Genomic DNA, 19606 nt, shown 5'->3' on the forward strand with positions numbered 1-19606 from the left:
TCCTTCTGAACTCCAACGAGTAAAGACCCAGTCTACTCAATCTATCATCATAAGGTAATCCACTCATCTCCGGAATCAGCCTAGTGAATCGTCTCTGTACCCCCTCCAAAGCTAGTATATCCTTCCTTAAGTAAGGTGACCAAAACTGTATGCAGTACTCCAGGTGCGGCCTCACCAATACCCTATACAGTTGCAGAAGGACCTCCCTGCTTTTGTACTCCATCCCTCTCGCAATGAAGGCCAACATTCCATTCGCCTTCCTGATTACCTGCTGCACCTGCAAACTAACTTTTTGGGATTCATGCACAAGGACCCCCAGGTCCCTCTGCACCTCAGCATGTTGTAATTTCTCCCATTCAAATAATATTCTCTTTTTCTGTTTTTTTTCCCAAGGTGGATGACCTCACACTTTCCGACATTGTATTCCATCTGCCAAACCTTAGCCCATTCGCTTAACCTATCCAAATCTCTTTGCAGCCTCTCTGTGTCCTCTACACAACCCGCTTTCCCACTAATCTTTGTGTCATCTGAAAATTTTGTTACACTACACTCTGTCCCCTCTTCCAGGTCATCTATGTATATTGTAAACAGTTGTGGTCCCAGCACCGATCCCTGTGGCACACCACTAACCACCGATTTCCAACCCAAAAACGACCCATTTATCCCGACTCTCTGCTTTCTGTTAGCCAGCCAATTCTCTATCCATGCTAATACATTTCCTCTGACTCCGCGTACCTTTATCTTCTGTGGTAACCTTTTGTGTGGCACCTTATCGAATGCCTTTTGGAAATCTAAATACACCATATCCATCGGTACACCTCTATCCACCATGCTCGTTATATCCTCAAAGAATTCCAGTAAATTAGTTAAACATGATTTCCCCTTCATGAATCCATGCTGAGTCTGCTTGATTGCACTATTCCTATCTAGATGTCCCGCTATTTCTTCCTTAATGATAGTTTCAAGCATTTTCCCCACTACAAATGTTAAACTAACCGACCTATAGTTACCTGCCTTATGCCTGCCCCCTTTTTTAAACAGAGGCGTTACATTAGCTGCTTTCCAACTCAGCTGGTTCCTCCCCAGAGTCCAGAGAATTTTGGTAGATTATAACGAATGCATCTGCTATAACTTCCGCCATCTCTTTTAATACCCTGGGATGCATTTCATCAGGACCAGGAGACTTGTCTACCTTGAGTCCCATCAGCCTGTCCAGCACTACCCCCCTAGTGATAGTGATTGTCTCAAGGTCCTCCCTTCCCACATTCCTGTGACCAGCAATTTTTGGCATGGTTTTTGTGTCTTCCACTGTGAAGACCGAAGCAAAATAATTGTTTAAGGTTTCAGCCATTTCCACATTTCCCATTATTAAATCCCCCTTCTCATCTTTTAAGGGACCAACATTTACTTTAGTCACTCTTTTCCGTTTTATATATCTGTAAAAGCTTTTACTATCTGTTTTTATGTTTTGCGCAAGTTTACCTTCGTAATCTATCTTTCCTTTCTTTATTGCTTTCTTAGTCATTCTTTGCTGTTGTTTAAAATTTTTCCAATCTTCTAGTTTCCCACTAACCTTGGCCATCTTATAGGCATTGGTTTTTAATTTGATACTCTCCTTTATTTCCTTGGTTATCCACGGCTGGTTATCCCTTCTCTTACCGCCCTTCTTTTTCACTGGAATATATTTTTGTTGAGCACTATGAAAGAGCTCCTTAAAAGTCCTCCACTGTTCCTCAATTGTGCCACCATTTAGTCTGTGTTTCCAGTCTACTTTAGCCAACTCTGCCCTCATCCCACTGTAGTCCCCTTTGTTTAAGCATAGTACGCTCATTTGAGACACTACTTCCTCACCCTTAATCTGTATTACAAATTCAACCATACTGTGATCACTCATTCCGAGAGGATCTTTTACTAGGAGATCATTTATTTTTCCTGTCTCATTACACAGGACCAGATCTAAGATAGCTTGCTCCCTTGTAGGTTCTGTAACATACTGTTCTAAGAAACAATCCCGTATGCATTCTATGAATTCCTCCTCCAGGCTACCCCGTGCGATTTGAGTTGACCAATCGATATGTAGGTTAAAATCCCCCACGATTACTGCCGTTCCTTTTTCACATGCCTCCATTATTCCCTTGATTATTTCCCGCCCCACCGTGAAGTTACTATTTGGGGGCCTATAAACTACTCCCACCAGTGACTTTTTCCCCTTATTATCTCTAATCTCCACCCACAATGATTCAACATTTTGTTCATTAGAGCCAATATCGTCTCCCACAACTGCTCTGATATCATCCTTTATTAACAGAGCTACCCCACCTCCTTTCCCTTCTTGTCTATCTTTCCAAATCGTCAGATACCCCTGTATGTTTAATTCCCAGTCTTGGCCACCCTGCAACCATGTTTCTGTAATGGCCACCAAATCATACCCATTTGTAATGATTTGTGCCATCAACTCATTTACTTTATTTCGAATGCTGCGTGCGTTTAGGTAGAGTGTTTTAATACTAGTTTTTAAACCATGATTTTTAGTTTTGACCGCTCCTGCAGCCCCTTTATATTCAGTGGCCCTTTTTGTTTTTTGCCTTGGGTTTCTCTGCCCTCCACTTTTACTCATCTCCTTTCTGTCTTTTGCTTTTGTCTCCTTTTTGCTTCCCTCTGTCTCCCTGCATTGGTTCCCATCCCCCTGCCATATTAGTTTAACTCCTCCCAACAGCACTAGCAAACACTCCCCCTAGGACATTGGTTCCGGTCCTGCCTAGGTGCAGACCGTCCGGTTCGTACTGGTCCCACCTCCCCCAGAACCGGTTCCAATGCCCCAGGAATTTGAATCCCTCCCTACTGCACCACTGCTCAAGCCACGTATTCATCTGAGCTATCCTGCGATGCCTACTCTGACTAGCACGTGGCACTGGTAGCAATCCCGAGATTACTACTTTTGAGGTCCTACGTTTTAATTTAGCTCCTAGCTCCTTAAATTCATCTCGTAGGACCTCATCCCTTTTTTTACCTATATCGTTGGTACCAATGTGCACCATGACACGGGGGCCAGCCAATTTCTGATGGGTATCAAACAGTTCGAAAAGTTGTGGGCATCCAAGGCCAGGAGGCCAAAATTATCGCCAATTGACGCACAGCTACGGACTTACACAAAGCAGATCATTCCGGTGCTAGGCAGCGCCAAGGTAGTCGTGACCCACAAAGATTCGGAGAACAGGTTGCCACTCTGGATTTTCCCAGGGGACGGTCCCGCACTACTGGGGAGGAGTTGGCTTGCTGTCATGAACTGGAAATGGGGCGATGTCAATGCAATTTCCTCTGTGGAGCGAGTATCATGCTCACAGATCCTGGACAAATTTAACTCACTATTTCAACCTGGCATCGGCACTTTCATGGGGGCCAAGGTAGTGATTCACATAAACCCGGACGCCAGGCCAGTACACCACAAGGCCAGAGTGGTGCCGTAAGTGATGCGGGAAAAGATAGAAGGCGAATTGGACCGCCTGCTGAGGGAAGGCATCATCTCGCCAGTCGAATACAGTGACTGGGCGAGCACGATCATGCCGGTGCTCAAGGCGGATGGGTCGGTCAGGATATGTGGTGATTACAAGGCCACCATCAATCGGGTGTCACTCCAAGACCAGTACCTGCTATCGAGAGCGGAGGACCTCTTTGCGACGCTAACCGGTGGCAAACTTTTTTCAAAATTGGACCTGACCTCAGCTTACATGACCCAGGAGCTGGAGAGTGAGTCGAAGAAGCTGACCACCATCACGACACACAAGGGGTTGTTTGAGTACAACAGATGTCCGTTCGGGATTCGCTCGGCCGCCGCGATCTTCCAACGAAATATGGAAAGCCTCCTCAAGTCGATTCCAGGGACGGTGGTTTTTCAGGACGACATCCTCATCACGGGTTACGATACTGAAGAACACCTCCACAACCTGGAGGAGGTGCTACGCAGACTGGACCGGGTAGAGCTGCGATTGAAAAAGGCGAAATGCGTCTTCCTAGCTCCAGAGATAGAATTCCTGGGGATGAGGGTAGCAGCAGACGGGGTCAGCCCTACTGCGTCCAGAGAGCACCCAGACCCCGTAACACGACAGAGCTGCGTTCGTTCCTGGGGCTCCTGAACTATTTTGGTAACTTTCTTCCCAAATTGAGCACGCTGCTAGAGCCGCTACACGTGCTCCTACGCAAAGGTCGCGAATGGGTCTGGGGGGACCCTCTGAAAGAAGAAATTCCTCCTCATTTCTGTCTTAAATAGGCGACCCCGTATTCTGAAGCTATGCGCCCTAGTTCTCGATTCCCTCATGAGGGGAAACATCCTTTCTGCGTCTGCCCTGTTAAGCCCCCTCAGAATCTTATGTTTCAATAAGATCAACTCTCATTCTTCTAAACTCTAATGAGTATCGGCTCAACCTGCTCAACTTTTCTTCCTCTGACAACCTCTTCATCTCAGGAATCCTTCCTCAGATAAGGAGACCAAAACCGTACGCAGTACTCCAGGAGTGGTCTTACCAACGCCCTGTAGAGTTGGAGCAGGACTTCCCTGCTTTTATACTCCATCCCCCTTGCAATAAAGGCCAACATTCCATTTGCCTTACTGATTACTTGCTGTACCTGCATGCTAACTTTTTCTGTTTCATGTACAAGAACCCCCAAATCCCTTTGAACTGCAGCATTTTGTAATCTCTCCCCATTTAAATAGTAATTTGCTTTTTTATTTTTCCTACCAAGGGATAACCTCACATTTTCCCATATTATAATCCATTTGCCAAATTTTTGCCCACTCACTGAGCCTATCTATATCCCTTTGTAGATTCTTTGCATCTTCCTCACAACTTGCTTTCCAAAATATCTTTGTATCATCAGCAAATTTGGTTACATTACACTCGGTCCCTTTATTCAAGTCGTTAATATAAATTGTAAATAGTTGAGGTCAAGCACCGATCCCTGCGACACACCACTAGCTGTAGTTTGCCAACCTGACAATGGCCATTTATCCTGACTCTCTGTTTTCTGTTAGTTAGCTAATCCTATATCCATGCTAATATATTGCCGAACATCGAAGCACTGACCACACTCGACCAGCTCCGCGGGAGGGGCTACATTGTCCGCACGCCTGACACGAGACTCCAAAAGCAAGCGCTCCACTCAGAATTCCAGGTGAGCAGAGGAAACATTTCAAGGACACCCTCAAAGTCTCCTTGATAAAGTGCAATATCCCCACCGGCACCTGGGAATCCCTGGCCCAAGACTGCCCAAAGTGGAAGAGGAGCATCCAGGAGAGCACTGAGCACCTCGAGTCTCACCGCTGGGAGCATGCAGAAACCAAGCGCAGACAGCGGAAGAAGCAATGGCAAAGCAAACTCCCCACCCACCCTTTCCTTCAACGACTGTCTGTCCCACCTGTGACAGAGACTGTAATTTCCATATTGGATTGTACAGCCACTTGAGAACTCACTTTTAGGGCCCAAGTTTCCACACGATAAAAAACAGGTGCCCATCCGAGCTGGGCGCCCGTTTTTCGCGCCTAAAACGGCGCCTAAAAAAAAGAATCGCGATTCTGGAGCATTCTGCAGCTCCTTGTCTGCCTGGCGCGGCACCCAGGGGGGCGGAGCCTACACTCGCGCCGATTTTGTAAGTGGGAGGGGGCGGGTACTATTTAAATTAGTTTTTTTCCTGCCGGCAACGCTGCGCGTGCGCGTTGCAGCGTTCGCGCATGCTCAATGTGAAAAAAACATTGGCACTCGGCCATTTTTGTAGTTCTTTGTTGCTGTTTAATTTTTGAACATTTTTAAAATAAAAGCACATTAGCACTTGCAGCCTTCTCACTGTCTCCTCCCCACCGCGGGAAGAACGGGCGCCTCCCCCCCACGAGGGAAAGAACGGGCGCCTCCTCTCCCCTCCGCCCCCCGCGGGAAGAACAGGCGCCTCAGGCTGACTGCAGAATTCTCCGTGCCTGCAGCACTTTCACACAGGTAGGAAGATGGTTTATTTAATCTTTTCTTTGCTTATAAATGTTTATTCAGGTTGGATTTATTTGTATAATATTTGTAGAAGTATAAATAAGGATTTATTGTAGAATTTAACGACTTCCCTTCCCCCCTCCCCCCCCACCTCGTTCTGGACGCCTAATTTGTAACCTGCACCTGATTTTTTAATGTGTCGAACAGGTTTTTTCAGTTCTACAAAAATCTTCACTTGCTCCATTCTACTTTAGTTTGGAGTACGTTTTCACTGTGGAAATTTTGAAATCAGGCGTCAGTGGCTGGACACGCCCCCTTTTGAAGAAAAAATTCTGTTCCAAAGTAGAACTGTTCTACCTGACTAGAACTGCAGAAAAAAAAAATGTGGAGAATTGCGATTTCTAAGATAGTCCATTCTCCACCAGTTGCTCCTAAAAATCAGGCGCAAATCATGTGGAAACTTGGGTCCTTAGAGTGGAAGCAAGTCTTCCTCTATTTCGATGGACGGCCTACGATATGATGATGATATCCACGCTAATATATTACCCCCAACCCCAAGGTCTTTTCTTGTGCAGTAACCTTTTATGTGGCACCTTATCGAATGCTTTCTGGAAATCCAAATATACGACATCTACTGGCTCCCCTTTATCCACCCTGCTCGTTACATCCTCAAAAAATTCGAGCAAATTTGTCAAACATGATTTCCCTTTCATAAAACCATGCTGACTCGGCTTGACTGCATTATGATTTTCTAAATGTCCTACTGCTTCCTTAATGATGAACTCCAGCTTTTTCCCAATGACAGATGTTAGGCTAACTGGTCGATAGTTTCTTGCTTTCCATCTCCCTCCTTTCTGAAATAGGGATGTTACATTTGTGGTTTTCCAGTCTGCTGGGACTTCTCCAGAATCCAGGGAATGTTGGTAGATTACAACCAATGCATCCACTATCTCTGCAGCCACTTCTTTTAAGACCCTCGGATGCAGGCTATCAGGCCCAGGGGACTTATCCACCTTTAGTTCCATTAGTTTGCCTAGTTCTTGATCTCTAGTGATAGTGATTGTTTTAAGTCTCCCTCCCCCCACACAATAGCTCCTTGATTATCAATTATTGGGATGTTTTTAGTGTCTTCTACCATGAAGACCGATACAAAATATTTGTTCAACGTCTCTGCCATTTCCCTGTTACCCTTTATTAATTCCCCAATCTCATCCTCTAAGCCACCAACATTTACTTTAGCTGCTCAATTCCTTTTTATATATGCCTGTAGAAGCTCTTACTGTCTGTTTTTATATTTCTTGCTCGTTTACTCTCATATGTTATCTTCTCTGTCTTAATCATTTTTTAGTCGGCCTTTGCTGGTTTCTAAAAATTTCCCAATCCTCTGGTCTTCCACTGTTCTTCGCAACATTGTATGCCTTTGTTTTCAATTTGATACCATCCTTTACTTCCTTAGTTAGCCAGGGTGCATCTTCTCTTTGAATCTTTGTTTCTCACTGGTATATAACTTTGTTGAGAGTTCTGAAATATCTCCTTAAATGTTTGCCACTGCTTTTCTACAGTGTTACTCTTTAATATATTTTCCCAGTCCACTTTAACCAACTCTGCCTTCATACCTTTGTAATTACCTTTATTTGAGACCTAGCTTTCTCACCCTCAAACTGAATTTGAAATTCTACCATGCTATGATCACTCTTCCCAAGATTTTCCTTCACTACGAGATCATTAATTAATCCAGACTCGTTACACATTACCAGATCTAAAATAATCTGCTCCCTGGTTGGTTCCACAATGTATTGTCCAAGATACTATCCTGCATACACTTTATGAACTCTTCCTCAAGCCTTCCTTAGCCAATTTGATTTGTCCAATCAATATGAAGATTAAAATCGCCCATGATTATTGCCGTACCTTTCTTAAAAACCTTTATTATTTCTTACAGTGTGGCTACTGTTTGGGGGCCTGTAGACCACTCCTACAAGTGACTTCTTTCCCTTATTATTTCTTATCTCCACCCAAACTGATTCTACATCTTGATCTTCTGAACTAATATAATTTCTCACAACTGCACTGATCTCATCCCTTATTAACAGAGCTACCTCCTTTTCCTTTCTGCCTATCCTTACGAAATGGCAGATACCCCTAAATATTCAGTTCCCAGCCTTGGTCACCTTGCAACCATATCTCTGCAATGGCAACCAGATCACACCCATTTATTTCTATTTGTGCCATCAACTCATCTATCTTATTACAAATGCTTTGTACATTTAGATATAGAGCTTTTAATTTTGTCTTGTGTGTATACATTCTGTCCCTTCCTGTCACACTGGTTGTCATTACCCCTATTCCTACTCTGTACTTTTGCCTTCTCCTTTCCCTTTGACTTTTTAAATTTCCGCTCACCGGATACCTCCCCCCTACTATTTAGTTTCATCATCATCATAGGCAGTCCCTCGGAATCGAGGAAGACTTGCCTCCACTCTAAAAATGAGTCCTTAGATGGCTGAATAGTCCAATACGAAGACCACAGTCCTTGTCACAGGTGGGTCAGATAGTCATTGAGGGAAAGGGTGGGCGGGACAGGTTTGCCGTACGTTCTTTCCGCTGCCTGCGCTTGTTTTCTGCATGCACTCAGCGATGAGACTCGAGGTGCTCAGCGACCTCCCGGATACACTTCCTCCACTTCAGGCGGTCTTTGGCCAGGGACTCCCAGGTGTCAGTGGGGATGTTGCACTTTATCAGGGAGGCTTTGAAGGTGTCCTTGTAAGGTTTCCGCTGCCCACCTTTGGCTCGTTTGCCGTGAAGGAGTTCCGAGTAGAGCGTTTGCTTTGTGAGTCCCGTGTCTGGCATGCAAACAATGTGGCCTGCCCAGCAGAGCTGATCAAGTGTGGTCAGTGCTTCAATGCTGGGGATGTTGGCCTAGTCGAGGACACCAATGTTGGTGCGTCTGTCCTCCCAGGGGATTTGTCGGATCTTGCGGGGACATCGTTAGTGGTATTTCTCCAGCGACTTGAGGTGTCTACTGTACATGGTCCATGTCTCTGAGCCATACAGCAGGGCGGGTATTACTACAGCCCTGTAGACCATGAGCTTGGTGGCAGATTTGAGGGCCTGGTCTTCAAACATTCTTTTCCTCAGGCGGCCGAAGTCTGCACTGGTGCACTGGAGGTGGTGTTGAATCTCGTCGTCAATGTCTGCTCTTGTTGATAAGAGGCTCCTGAGATATGGGAAATGTTCCACATTGTCCAGGGCCGCGCTGTGGATCTTGATGACTCTGGGGGCGGGGGGGGGGGGGGGGGGGCGGTGAGGAAAAGCTGGTGGTGGACCTTTGTCTTACAGATGTTTAGCGTAAGGCCCATGCTTATGTACGCCTCAGTAAATACGTTGACTATGACTTGGAGTTCAGCCTCTGTATGAGCACAGACGCAGGCGTCATCCGCGTACTGTAGCTCGACGACAGAGGTTGGGGTGATCTTGGAACTGGCCTGGAGACGGCGAAGGTTGAACAGCTTCCCACTGGTTCTATAGTTTAGTTCCACTCCAGCAGGGAGCTTGTTGGCTGTGTGGTGGAGAATTGCAGCGAGGAAGATTGAGAAGAGGGCTGGGGCAATGATGCAGCCATGTTTTGCCCCGGTCCGGACATGGATTGGGTTTGTAATGGATCCATTGGTAAGGATCACGGCCTACATGTTGTCGTGGAGCAGGCGGAGGATAGTGTCGAACTTCTGGGGGCATCCGAAACGGAGGAGGATGTTCCTAGACCCTCGCGGTTGACAGTGTCAAAGGTCTTTGTAAGGTCGAAGGCGGCCATGTATAAGGGCTGGTGCTGTTCCCTGCATTTTTCCTGCAGCTGTCACACTGTAAAGCCCTATCTACAACACTAGTTATTCGATTCGCCAGGACACTGACCCCAGGATGGCTCAAATGAAGTCTATCTCAACGGAACAGCTCCCTCCTATCCCAGTACTGGTGCCAGTGTCCCATGAATTAAAACCCATTCCTCCCACACCAATCTTTGAGCCACGCATTCATTTCTCTGATCCTATTCGCCCTATGCAAATTTGCTCGTGGTTCCGGTAGTAATCCAGAGATTATTACCTTTGTGATTCTGCTTTTTAATTTAGTTCCCAGCTGCTCATACTCCCTCAGCAGAACCTCTTTGTTAGTCCTACCTATGTAGTTGGTGTTGTGTATGTAAACCTGTAATTGCCATGTCTAACCACCAGAGGACTTATCCCTTGGAGTCCCATGGGATCCCACAATCCCTTGGGAGCACCTGTATATAAGGAGGCCTCACAGGCTGGAGACACACTCTGAGATCTGTAATAAAGGACTACGGTCACACTTACTTTGAGCTTGCAGTATCTAGTCTGACTCCTCATCCAATATATAATCGTTAGTACCTATGTGGACCACGAGAACTGGCCCCTCCCTCTCCAAGTTCCTCTACAACCCAGAGGAGATGTCCTTAACCCTGGCTGGTTTCAATAAACTAAGTTACATTTCAGTTATTGAAAAGAACATGCATCATTAAAATCTTATATATGCTTGGTTTTCCTGTCTAAAAAAACTTTACCTCCTGGTGACATATTTTTGCCACACTTTTTGCCTACTTTTTCCATTAAAATTCATTTAACTTTATTTGTAACAGAATCCTTCCCATCCCTGCCATCCACCATTCTAGTCCCAGTCCCATTTCAGTCAGCCTCTGACTCCCTATTGTAAGAATAAAAGCATTTATTAATTGATTCTGTGTATGTATATATCATGTATTCAACCAGCATTGTAACCCATGTATAATCTGACCTAAGTTGTACACTGTCAGAACAATGACCACTAGGTGGGAGACACTCCAAACCTGGACCTTCAGGTACAAAAGGGGAAGCTCCACCCACCTTCATCACTTGGAGTGCTCAGGAATAAAGGACAGGTCACAGACTGACCTTCTCTCAAGCATGGGCCTCGTGTGCATTAATACCGTATAGTAAGGACCTATCAATGGCGACGAGAAACTGGGATTTAAACCACGCGAGCATGGCCACGAGCAGAACAGATGAGAGGTACTGTGTTAAGGAATGGTTGGGACAGAGATTCAATATTGTTAAAGCAGCACACAGTTCTCCAGGCAGACAAGGGCAATCGGGCATGCCCCAACATGTAGTCGAACCCAGAGGAGGAGTTCCACAGAGACAATGGCAAGTTGAACGGCGATTCACACCATTGTAAGGGACAATGCGGCCAGTAATGGGGCCATCAACACCTGTTAATGGCGCATTCAAGGACAGTCACAAGGGCAGTCAGGGACGATCGACTGGCAAGGGACGCTTTGTTTCCAACAACAGCTCTTGTTAGCGACGTGGAGGCACACACTCAGCCGGAGTTTGCAGAGATGAGCAAAATACCTGCAGAAATTGCAGAAATGAACGCTGGGGGAAATCGCTGGAAACTGAAGTTCAGCGAGTTCATCTGGAGCATGTATACAGTTCATACACCAGGACGCCACGGATAATTATGAAAGTGCTCCTCAATGGCATCCCAGTATCAATGGAGCTAGACACGGGGGCCAGCTAGTTCCTGATGGGTATCAAACAGTTCGAAAAGTTGTGGGCGTCCAAAGCCAGGAGGCCAAAATTATCGCCGATTAACGCACAGCTACGGACTTACACAAAGCAGATCATTCCGGTGCTAGGCAGCGCCACTGTAGTAGTGACCCACAAAGATTCGGAGAATAGGTTGCCACTCTGGATTTTCCCAGGGGATGGTCCCGCACTACTGGGGAGGAGTTGGCTTGCTGTCATGAACTGGAAATGGGGCGATGTCAATGCAATTTCCTCTGTGGAGCGAGTATCATGCTCACAGATCCTGGACAAATTTGACTCGTTATTTCAACCCGGCATCGTGATTCACATAAACCCGGATGCCAGGCCAGTACACCACAAGGCCAGAGCGGCGCCGTAAGTGATGCGGGAAAAGATAGAAGGTGAATTGGACCGCCTGCTGAGGGAAGGCATCATCTCGCCAGTCGAATTCAGTGACTGGGCGAGCACGATCGTGCCGGTGCTCAAGGCGGATGGGTCGGTCAGGATATGTGGTGATTACAAGGCCACCATCAATCGGGTGTCACTCCAAGACCAGTACCCGCTATCGAGAGCGGAGGACCTCTTTGCGACGCTATCCGGTGGCAAATTTTTTTCAAAATTGGACCTGACCTCAGCTTACATGACCCAGGAGCTGGAGAGTGAGTCGAAGAAGCTGACCACCATCACGACACACAAGGGGTTGTTTGAGTACAACAGATGTCCGTTCGGGATTCGCTCGGCTGCCACGATCTTCCAACGAAATATGGAAAGCCTCCTCAAGTCAATTCCAGGGGTGGTGGTTTTTCAGGACGACATCCTCATCACGGGTTACGATACTGAAGAACACCTCCACAACCTGGAAGAGGTGCTACGCAGCCTGGACCGGGTAGGGCTGCGACTGAAAAAGGCGAAGTGCGTCTTCCTAGCTCCAGAGGTAGAATTCCTGGGGATGAGGGTAGCAGCAGACGGGGTCAGCCCTACTGCGTCCAAGACGGAAGCAATCCAGAGAGCACCCAGACCCCGTAACACAACGGAGCTGCGTTCGTTCTTGGGGCTCCTGAACTATTTTGGTAACTTTCTTCCCAAATTGAGCACGCTGCTAGAGCCGCTACACGTGCTCCTACACAAAGGTCGCGAATGGGTCTGGGGGGACAGCCAGGAAAGGGCTTTTAATAAAGCACGCAATTTGTTATGTTCCAACAATCTTTTAACACTATACGACCCATGTAAGAAACTTGTGTTAACGTGCGATGCGTCATCCTATGGTGTGTGTTGCAGCATGTCAATGTCAAGGGTCAGTTACAGCCGGTAGCTTATGCCTCCAGGAGTCTGTCCCAGGCAGAAAGGGGCTACGGGATGGTAGAAAAGGAGGCGCTCGCATGTGTATATGCTATAAAGAAAATGCATCAGTACCTGTTTGGCAGGAAATTTGAGCTGGAGACAGATCACAAACCCCTAACGTCCCTTTTGGCCGACAACAAGGCCATAAATGCGAATGCATCGGCCCACATACAGAGGTGGGCACTCATGTTAGCCGCCTATGACTATACAATTCAGCACAGACCGGGCACCGAAAACTGCGCCGATGCACTCAGTAGGCTCCCACTAGCCACCACTGAGGGGGCTACCAAGCATGCTGCTGAGAAGGTCATGGCTGTTGAAGCTTTCGGAAGCGAAGGCTCACCCGTGACAGCCCGTCAGGTTAAAGTCTGGACAAATAGAGACCCGCTATTGTCTCTAGTCAAGAAAAGTGTCCTGAATGGGGACTGGGCAGCCACGTACAGGGCATGCCCTGAGGAATTTAAACCATTTCACAGGCGCAGGAATGAACTCTCGATTCAGGCCGATTGCCTACTGTGGGGAAACCGCGTAGTCATGCCCCAGATGGGCAGAGAGGTGTTCATCAGAGAATTCCACAATGAGCACCCGGGCATTGTCATGATAAAGGCAATTGCCAGGTCACACGTTTGGTGGCCAGGGATAGACGCAGATCTGGAACTTTGTGTTCGCAGGTGCAACACGTGTGCCCAGCTGGGCAACGCACCCAGGGAAGCCCCCCTTAGCCCCTGGCCATGGCCCGCCAAGCCCTGGTCACGCATCCATGTGGACTACGCAGGTCCTTTCATGGGAAAAATGTTTTTGGTTGCAGTAGACGCCTACTCCAAATGGATCGAGTGTGACATTTTAAATTCAAGCACAACCTCTGCCACGGTAGAAAGTCTATGGGCAATGTTCGCCACCCACGGTCTACCGGATGTCTTGGTCAGCGACAATAGCCCGTGCTTCACAAGCACTGAATTCCAGGACTTCATGGCAGACAATGGAATTAACCATGTCAGAACGGCACCGTTCAAGCCGGCCTCAAACGGCCAGGCAGAACGAGCAGTGCAGATAATCAAACAGGGGATGCTCAGAATCCAAGGGGGTTCCCTACAAAGACGCTTATCATGCCTCCTGTTGGCCTATAGATCCCGACCACACTCGCTCACAGGAGTTCCACCCCCAAATTTGCTAATGAAAAGGACGCTCAAAACCAGGCTATCCCTTATCCTCCCCACCATGAAAGAAATTGTCGAGAGCAGGCGCCAGCCACAATATGACTACCATGACAGGAATGCGAGGGCGCGATGTATTGATGTAAACGATCCTGTTTTTGTCCTCAACTACGCTGCAGGACCCAAATGGCTCGCAGGCACTGTGATTGCCAAAGAGGGAAATAGGATTCTGGTAGTTAAACTTACCAATGGATAAATCTGCTGCAAACACGTGGATCAAACAAAACGGAGGTTCATCAACCCCATAGAAGAAGCAGAGGAAGAACATGATGTAGAGTTCACTCTACCACAGGTGACCGAACACCGGAACCAAAGGGAGGAGAGCCCAATCACTGTGGGCAGTCTGGATAGGCCTGAGGCACCGCAAACAGCAGACACTCAAGCCAGCGCCCAACAACCGGAGCCCCAACTCAGGCACTCTACAAGAGAGCGTAAACCACCAGAGAGACTCAACCTGTGATCCCAATAAGACTTTGGGGGGGGGGAGGTGATGTCATGTATTCAACCAGCATTGTAACCCATGTATAATCTGACCTAAGTTGTTCACTGTGAGAACAATGACCACTAGGTGGGAGACACTCCTAACCTGGACCTTCAGGTACAAAAGGGGAAGCTCCGCCCACCTTCATCACTTGAGGGCTAAGGAATAAAGGACAGGTCACAGATTGACCTTCTCTCAAGCATGGGCCTCGTGTGCATTTATACTGTATCGTAAGGACCTATCAGTATAAATGTTAAAAGTGTAGATTAACGGAAAGACCTGCTTGTGTTGAGATAAAATGGAAGCCCACAGGTTGCCAGCATGGGTTTTGTGTATTGGAAAGCCATTTAAACTAATCAAAGATGGCTGAGCCAGACCAGACAGCCACATGTGTTTGGAAAGAATCGTCTCACTGTCAAGTGTAAGCCCAGAAAGATTCAGAAATCTTACACTATTTGATCCTATTATGGGTTATTACTGTTTCCCACTAGCCATGGTTCACTTATTTGCAAAATACTGCTGTTCCCTTTCCCACAACTAGCTCTACAACTCATTAATTATTCAGTCAGGACTCCTATTTGGACTAACATTGTATCCAAAAGCTCCCCAGTGAGTATTGTCCATATTCCCTGCCATTTCCTGCATGTCATTAAATAATCTCATCATAATTCACTCCAATCCATTGAATTCATTAAATGATTTGTGCTTCAGTGAATGATATCCAGCAAATTCTTTAAATAATGTCTGGCTGAGTGAATCAAATCCAATGAATTCATTACATTTTCTGTGTCTGAATGAATGCTATTAAAATGATCTTTTGGTAAATCAATCCAATTCATCAAATTCATTAAATTATTTTTTTATTAAAAAGCAAAACAGAAAACTGAAGAAGCTGGAAATCTGAAACAAAATCAGAACCTGCTGCAAGCATACAGCAGGTTAGTCAGCGTCTGTGGATAGAACAGACAAGTTAATGATTCGAGTGTGGACCGTTCATCAGAACAGAGGAGTCACAACTGAACCATTTAATTGTCTGTTCTCTTCACAGATGCTGACTGACCTGCTGAGCTTTTTCAGCATTTTCTGTTTATACTTCATTAACTTTTGTCTGGCTGAGTAAATCAAATGTTATAAATTCATTAGCTAATCTGCTCCTCAGTTAGTTGAACACAGAAAACTCAATAAATGATGTTTAAAAAATTGAATGAGGTCCACCTGAATTTATTAAATGATGTCTGACAGTGAATCAAATCCCATTAATTTATTTTAATTTTTTTTTAACTGAGATAATCAAATTATTACATAAGATGTCACTCAGTGAATGCAATCCATCTAATTCATGAAATAACCTACAAAAAAAATCCAGCAAATGAATTAATGTCTGCATCAATCAATGCAATCCAGAAAATTCATTACATAATGAAATGCAGCAAGACACTGGGGTAAAATTCAGTAAAGGTGCAAAATCGGACAGAAGTGAAATATACACCCTCCCAATTTTACTTTCCAGTGACCCATTTTGCATCCTCATTCATTCTCAGGATGTGTAGTGTGTATGATGTCACAATGGAAATCTTTACCTGTTTTGGTTGACCTCCTTTGGAAATAATTTCTAATAAATCCATTGCAGAAACAAAGTAAAATCTTGGAAATGCGAGTCGTTTTGTCTCAAGATATTCAGCTAAAGCTTTCTCACAGAGAGTCAGTCTAGAAAAAAGATTACAAAAACTTGTTACAATAATTGGTTTAAGTATTACATAAACTTTAAAATGTGTTCTTTTTAGCAGGTGGGACTTTATCAGAGCATTGAAATTATGAAGGGAAAAATTTGGTGCCACTATATTTAAAACTGAGCTCAATTATAAAATACTAAAATTAAACAGGTATGTATCCCAAATGAAAGTAAAAAAAAAATGCCACTTCTTTCAAATAATCTATTCCATGACAGCTTAAGTTAGTTGCTTTAGTTCATGACTTATTTGGGACATCTTCAATCCTACCTCCCAAAACATAAAAAAAGGAAAAATATATTTTGAGAGAAAGCAACCTTGCATATATGTGAGCTCCTTATAAGCCCCACCACCCCCAACACCCAGAGGTAAAATGGGCTAAAACATTCTTAATTTTTCAGTTCTGTGCAGAAATTGCTCCCAACTGTCACAGCAAAAGAATAAGTTAGTGTGATTCAATACAAACATGTTCAGCAAATTTGATACATGAAAGGAAAAATATTAAAACTGAGATTGTTTTTTTAAAGAATTGAGGACAACTGATTGTCAAAAATAGTTGTGTGGGGTTGAAATAATAGATTCAGTGGAAATCTCTAAAATAAGGGTTTGAATCTTTTCCAAACAGGTGATGAAGGACTCTCTACAGCAGCTGTAAATATACAATATAAATTAATTTAGGTAATCTAGTTCAGAGTCGGTGCAGGCCCATAACTCAGACTAGCAATTTGTCACAAATAGGGAATCTCAGTGTGGCTTTAAAAGTAAAAAAAACAGAAAAAAAAACACATTGGTGGATTAGAAGGTGTTCTTTTGAAAGTGGCACTAAGACACATTGCTGAAGGAGAATAGGAATTTTATCCTACATCCATCCATGATATACCTGACAAGGAAATTCCTTGGCAAAATGGAAAGTATTCAAAACAAACATGCCTCACTTTGATGAGCACTACTTCGTTATAAAAAATATAAATTATTTTCCACCCACTGTACCCAATGTTGCAACTTAGTTTCAGATTGTTATTCTAAGCAAAAATAAAATAAACACATAGGGCTCAAAATTGGCCCCGGCAGATTTTTGGTGTACTCACCAGAGTTGCGCAGCTTTTGTACGATGAAAAGGACGCCGAAAAAATGTCCTCTGATTCTGGCCGCTGTGTTGCCTCCCCCGGGGCTTGGCGCAGCGTGGCCAGTCAATTCGGGGGCGGAACTAGGACCCTGCACCAGAAACAGTGCCGGCAGCTCTCCACATGTGCATTGAAGTGTGCGCGCATGCGCAGTAGCACAGAACTTTGGCAATCGGCCATCTTTAAAGGGAAACAAAACTGCTTGATTTTTGGTGCCAGAAGGATTGCTGTGGAATAAATCAGCTGCTGGAATCAAGAAGCAGTGAGTGCTCTGTGTTAATAGTGCTGCATGCATGCCTGCTAAAGTTCCAGAAGGAGTGCTGTATATCTGAAAATCATTGCTGCATACAAAATAAGGACTGTGTGTTTTGAAAAATCACTGAGTGTCAATTCAATACAGCAATGCAACAACGTGCACCAAGAACAAAGAATTTGTTGTATGACGAAGTTAATGTCATTGAGAACAGATGGCAGGAGCTGTATACCAGCAACAGAGGTCGCACAAAAGTGCCACCCAAAGAAATGAAGAAACGCTGGAACCAAGTTGCAGAAGATTACCGCGCAGTGGTGAACACCCAGAGATCTGAAAGCCAGTGTAAAAAGAAATGGCAGGACCTTGGTCAAGTAGTTAGCATAAGTAATATTTGCATTTATTCAATGGAATTGCAATTGTAAATGTGACCAGCTGTATATGTTCCACCCAATAGAAAGACACCCTCTCTAAAAAGTTGCATTTTCATCTTTGCAGAAGAAATTGGTTCACAACAAAAGAGAAAGAACTCGAACAGGAGGAGGCGTGCCAAATCTGCACCAACTGGCACCCTTGGAAGAGAGGATCGCTGCTTTGATGGATCCTACCTAGAGAAAAACAATCAGTACTGCACAAGCTGGGCCCACACGCAAGGGAGAGGGTAAGTCCTGAAAATTCATCGTGGCCTTTCAAATCAACCTGATGCCTGGCCTGCTATGTGTGAGTCTACTCATGCCACCCATCCTACCCCCTTCTGTGCTGCTAACCATTTGACTGTTCTGTTATATTTTGCAGAACCAGATGCCAATCCTGAAGATCCAGAAGAAGATTTAGACGCATATGAGCCTAACCCTGCAGACCAAATTGGGGGGGGGGGGGGGGAAGGAAGTGGGGATGGAGATGGACGAAGGGGACAATGTTGTAATGAATATGGATGAGGCCACGTTAATGGACTTCGCGTTGCCAAATCCTTCCATGAGTTCTGGTGTGACATTCCTTGGTTTCAGCCCGTGCATGATTAGTGGTTTAAGTTCTGATGTGACATTCCATGGTTTCACAATATCCAAGGTGGAGGGTCCCAGTGGTGGTGGAATGCAGCATGGAACACCCAGTGCCCCACCGTCCCAGCTTGTGGATCTCAGTGCTGGTGGGATGCAGCATGGAATGCCCAGGGCCCCACCATCCGAGGTTGCGCCTCCCACTGGGGGGTTTGCCGCTAGGCAGACCAAGGGTGAGGGTAAGGAGAAATCAACCACGCTCTCCTGAGATGCAGGATGCAACAGATGTGGTTCAGATCATGGCATTGAGTGCAGAGAGCATTGACCTTACCCGATCACTCGTGCACACCATCAGTGGGATGGGTGATGAGGTAACGGGACTGTCGGGAGAAATAACAGTAATCGCACAGGAAATGGAAATGATTTCCGGGAACATCAGTGAAGGAATAGTGTCCATGAGGGAGGGAATGTCAGAGGCAGTGGAAAGGATGGCACAAGCCATCAGGGAGGACATGTGTGAGTTAGCTGCTGCAATAAGGGAACACGCCCAGGCCCCCCCCCCACCCACCCCCACCCTCCATGAAGAAGTGCACATTCACTGAGATGGGAATGAGAGATGGGTGCAGCCTTTCTTTGCTGCTGCTGCTGTTGTTGTTGTAACTTTAAAAGTGATCTTAATGTTTTTAAATGATCTTAAAGAGTCATATTAAAGTAAAGTTTGATACAAGAATTATTTTATTACACTAAAGTGAAGTACATTGTAAACTTTTGAATAAAATATATTTTACATTAAAACTGAATCATGTTCCATTAACACAACACAACATTTAGGAACAACTGCAAAAAATAAACATGTCCATGCGGAATAGTTGTCGCTGAGCCCTCAGGCATTAGTAAAGCGTTCATGGATGAGCTGC

At 45.4% G+C, this 19606-nt stretch overlaps 1 protein-coding gene across 1 annotated transcript in view; it reads right to left on the reverse strand.

The window, feature by feature from the left end:
• dnah9l (dynein, axonemal, heavy polypeptide 9 like) overlaps window positions 1–19606 on the reverse strand; it is a 668659-nt gene that overhangs the window by 452726 nt on the left and 196327 nt on the right. The window contains exon 28 of the mRNA XM_070873660.1: window positions 16168–16294. Coding sequence (XP_070729761.1) covers window positions 16168–16294 — 127 coding nt within the window. The remainder of the gene's footprint in view (window positions 1–16167; window positions 16295–19606) is intronic.

The sequence above is a fragment of the Pristiophorus japonicus genome, chromosome 3 (assembly GCF_044704955.1).
Source record: "Pristiophorus japonicus isolate sPriJap1 chromosome 3, sPriJap1.hap1, whole genome shotgun sequence".
Lineage (NCBI taxonomy): Eukaryota > Metazoa > Chordata > Chondrichthyes > Pristiophoridae > Pristiophorus > Pristiophorus japonicus.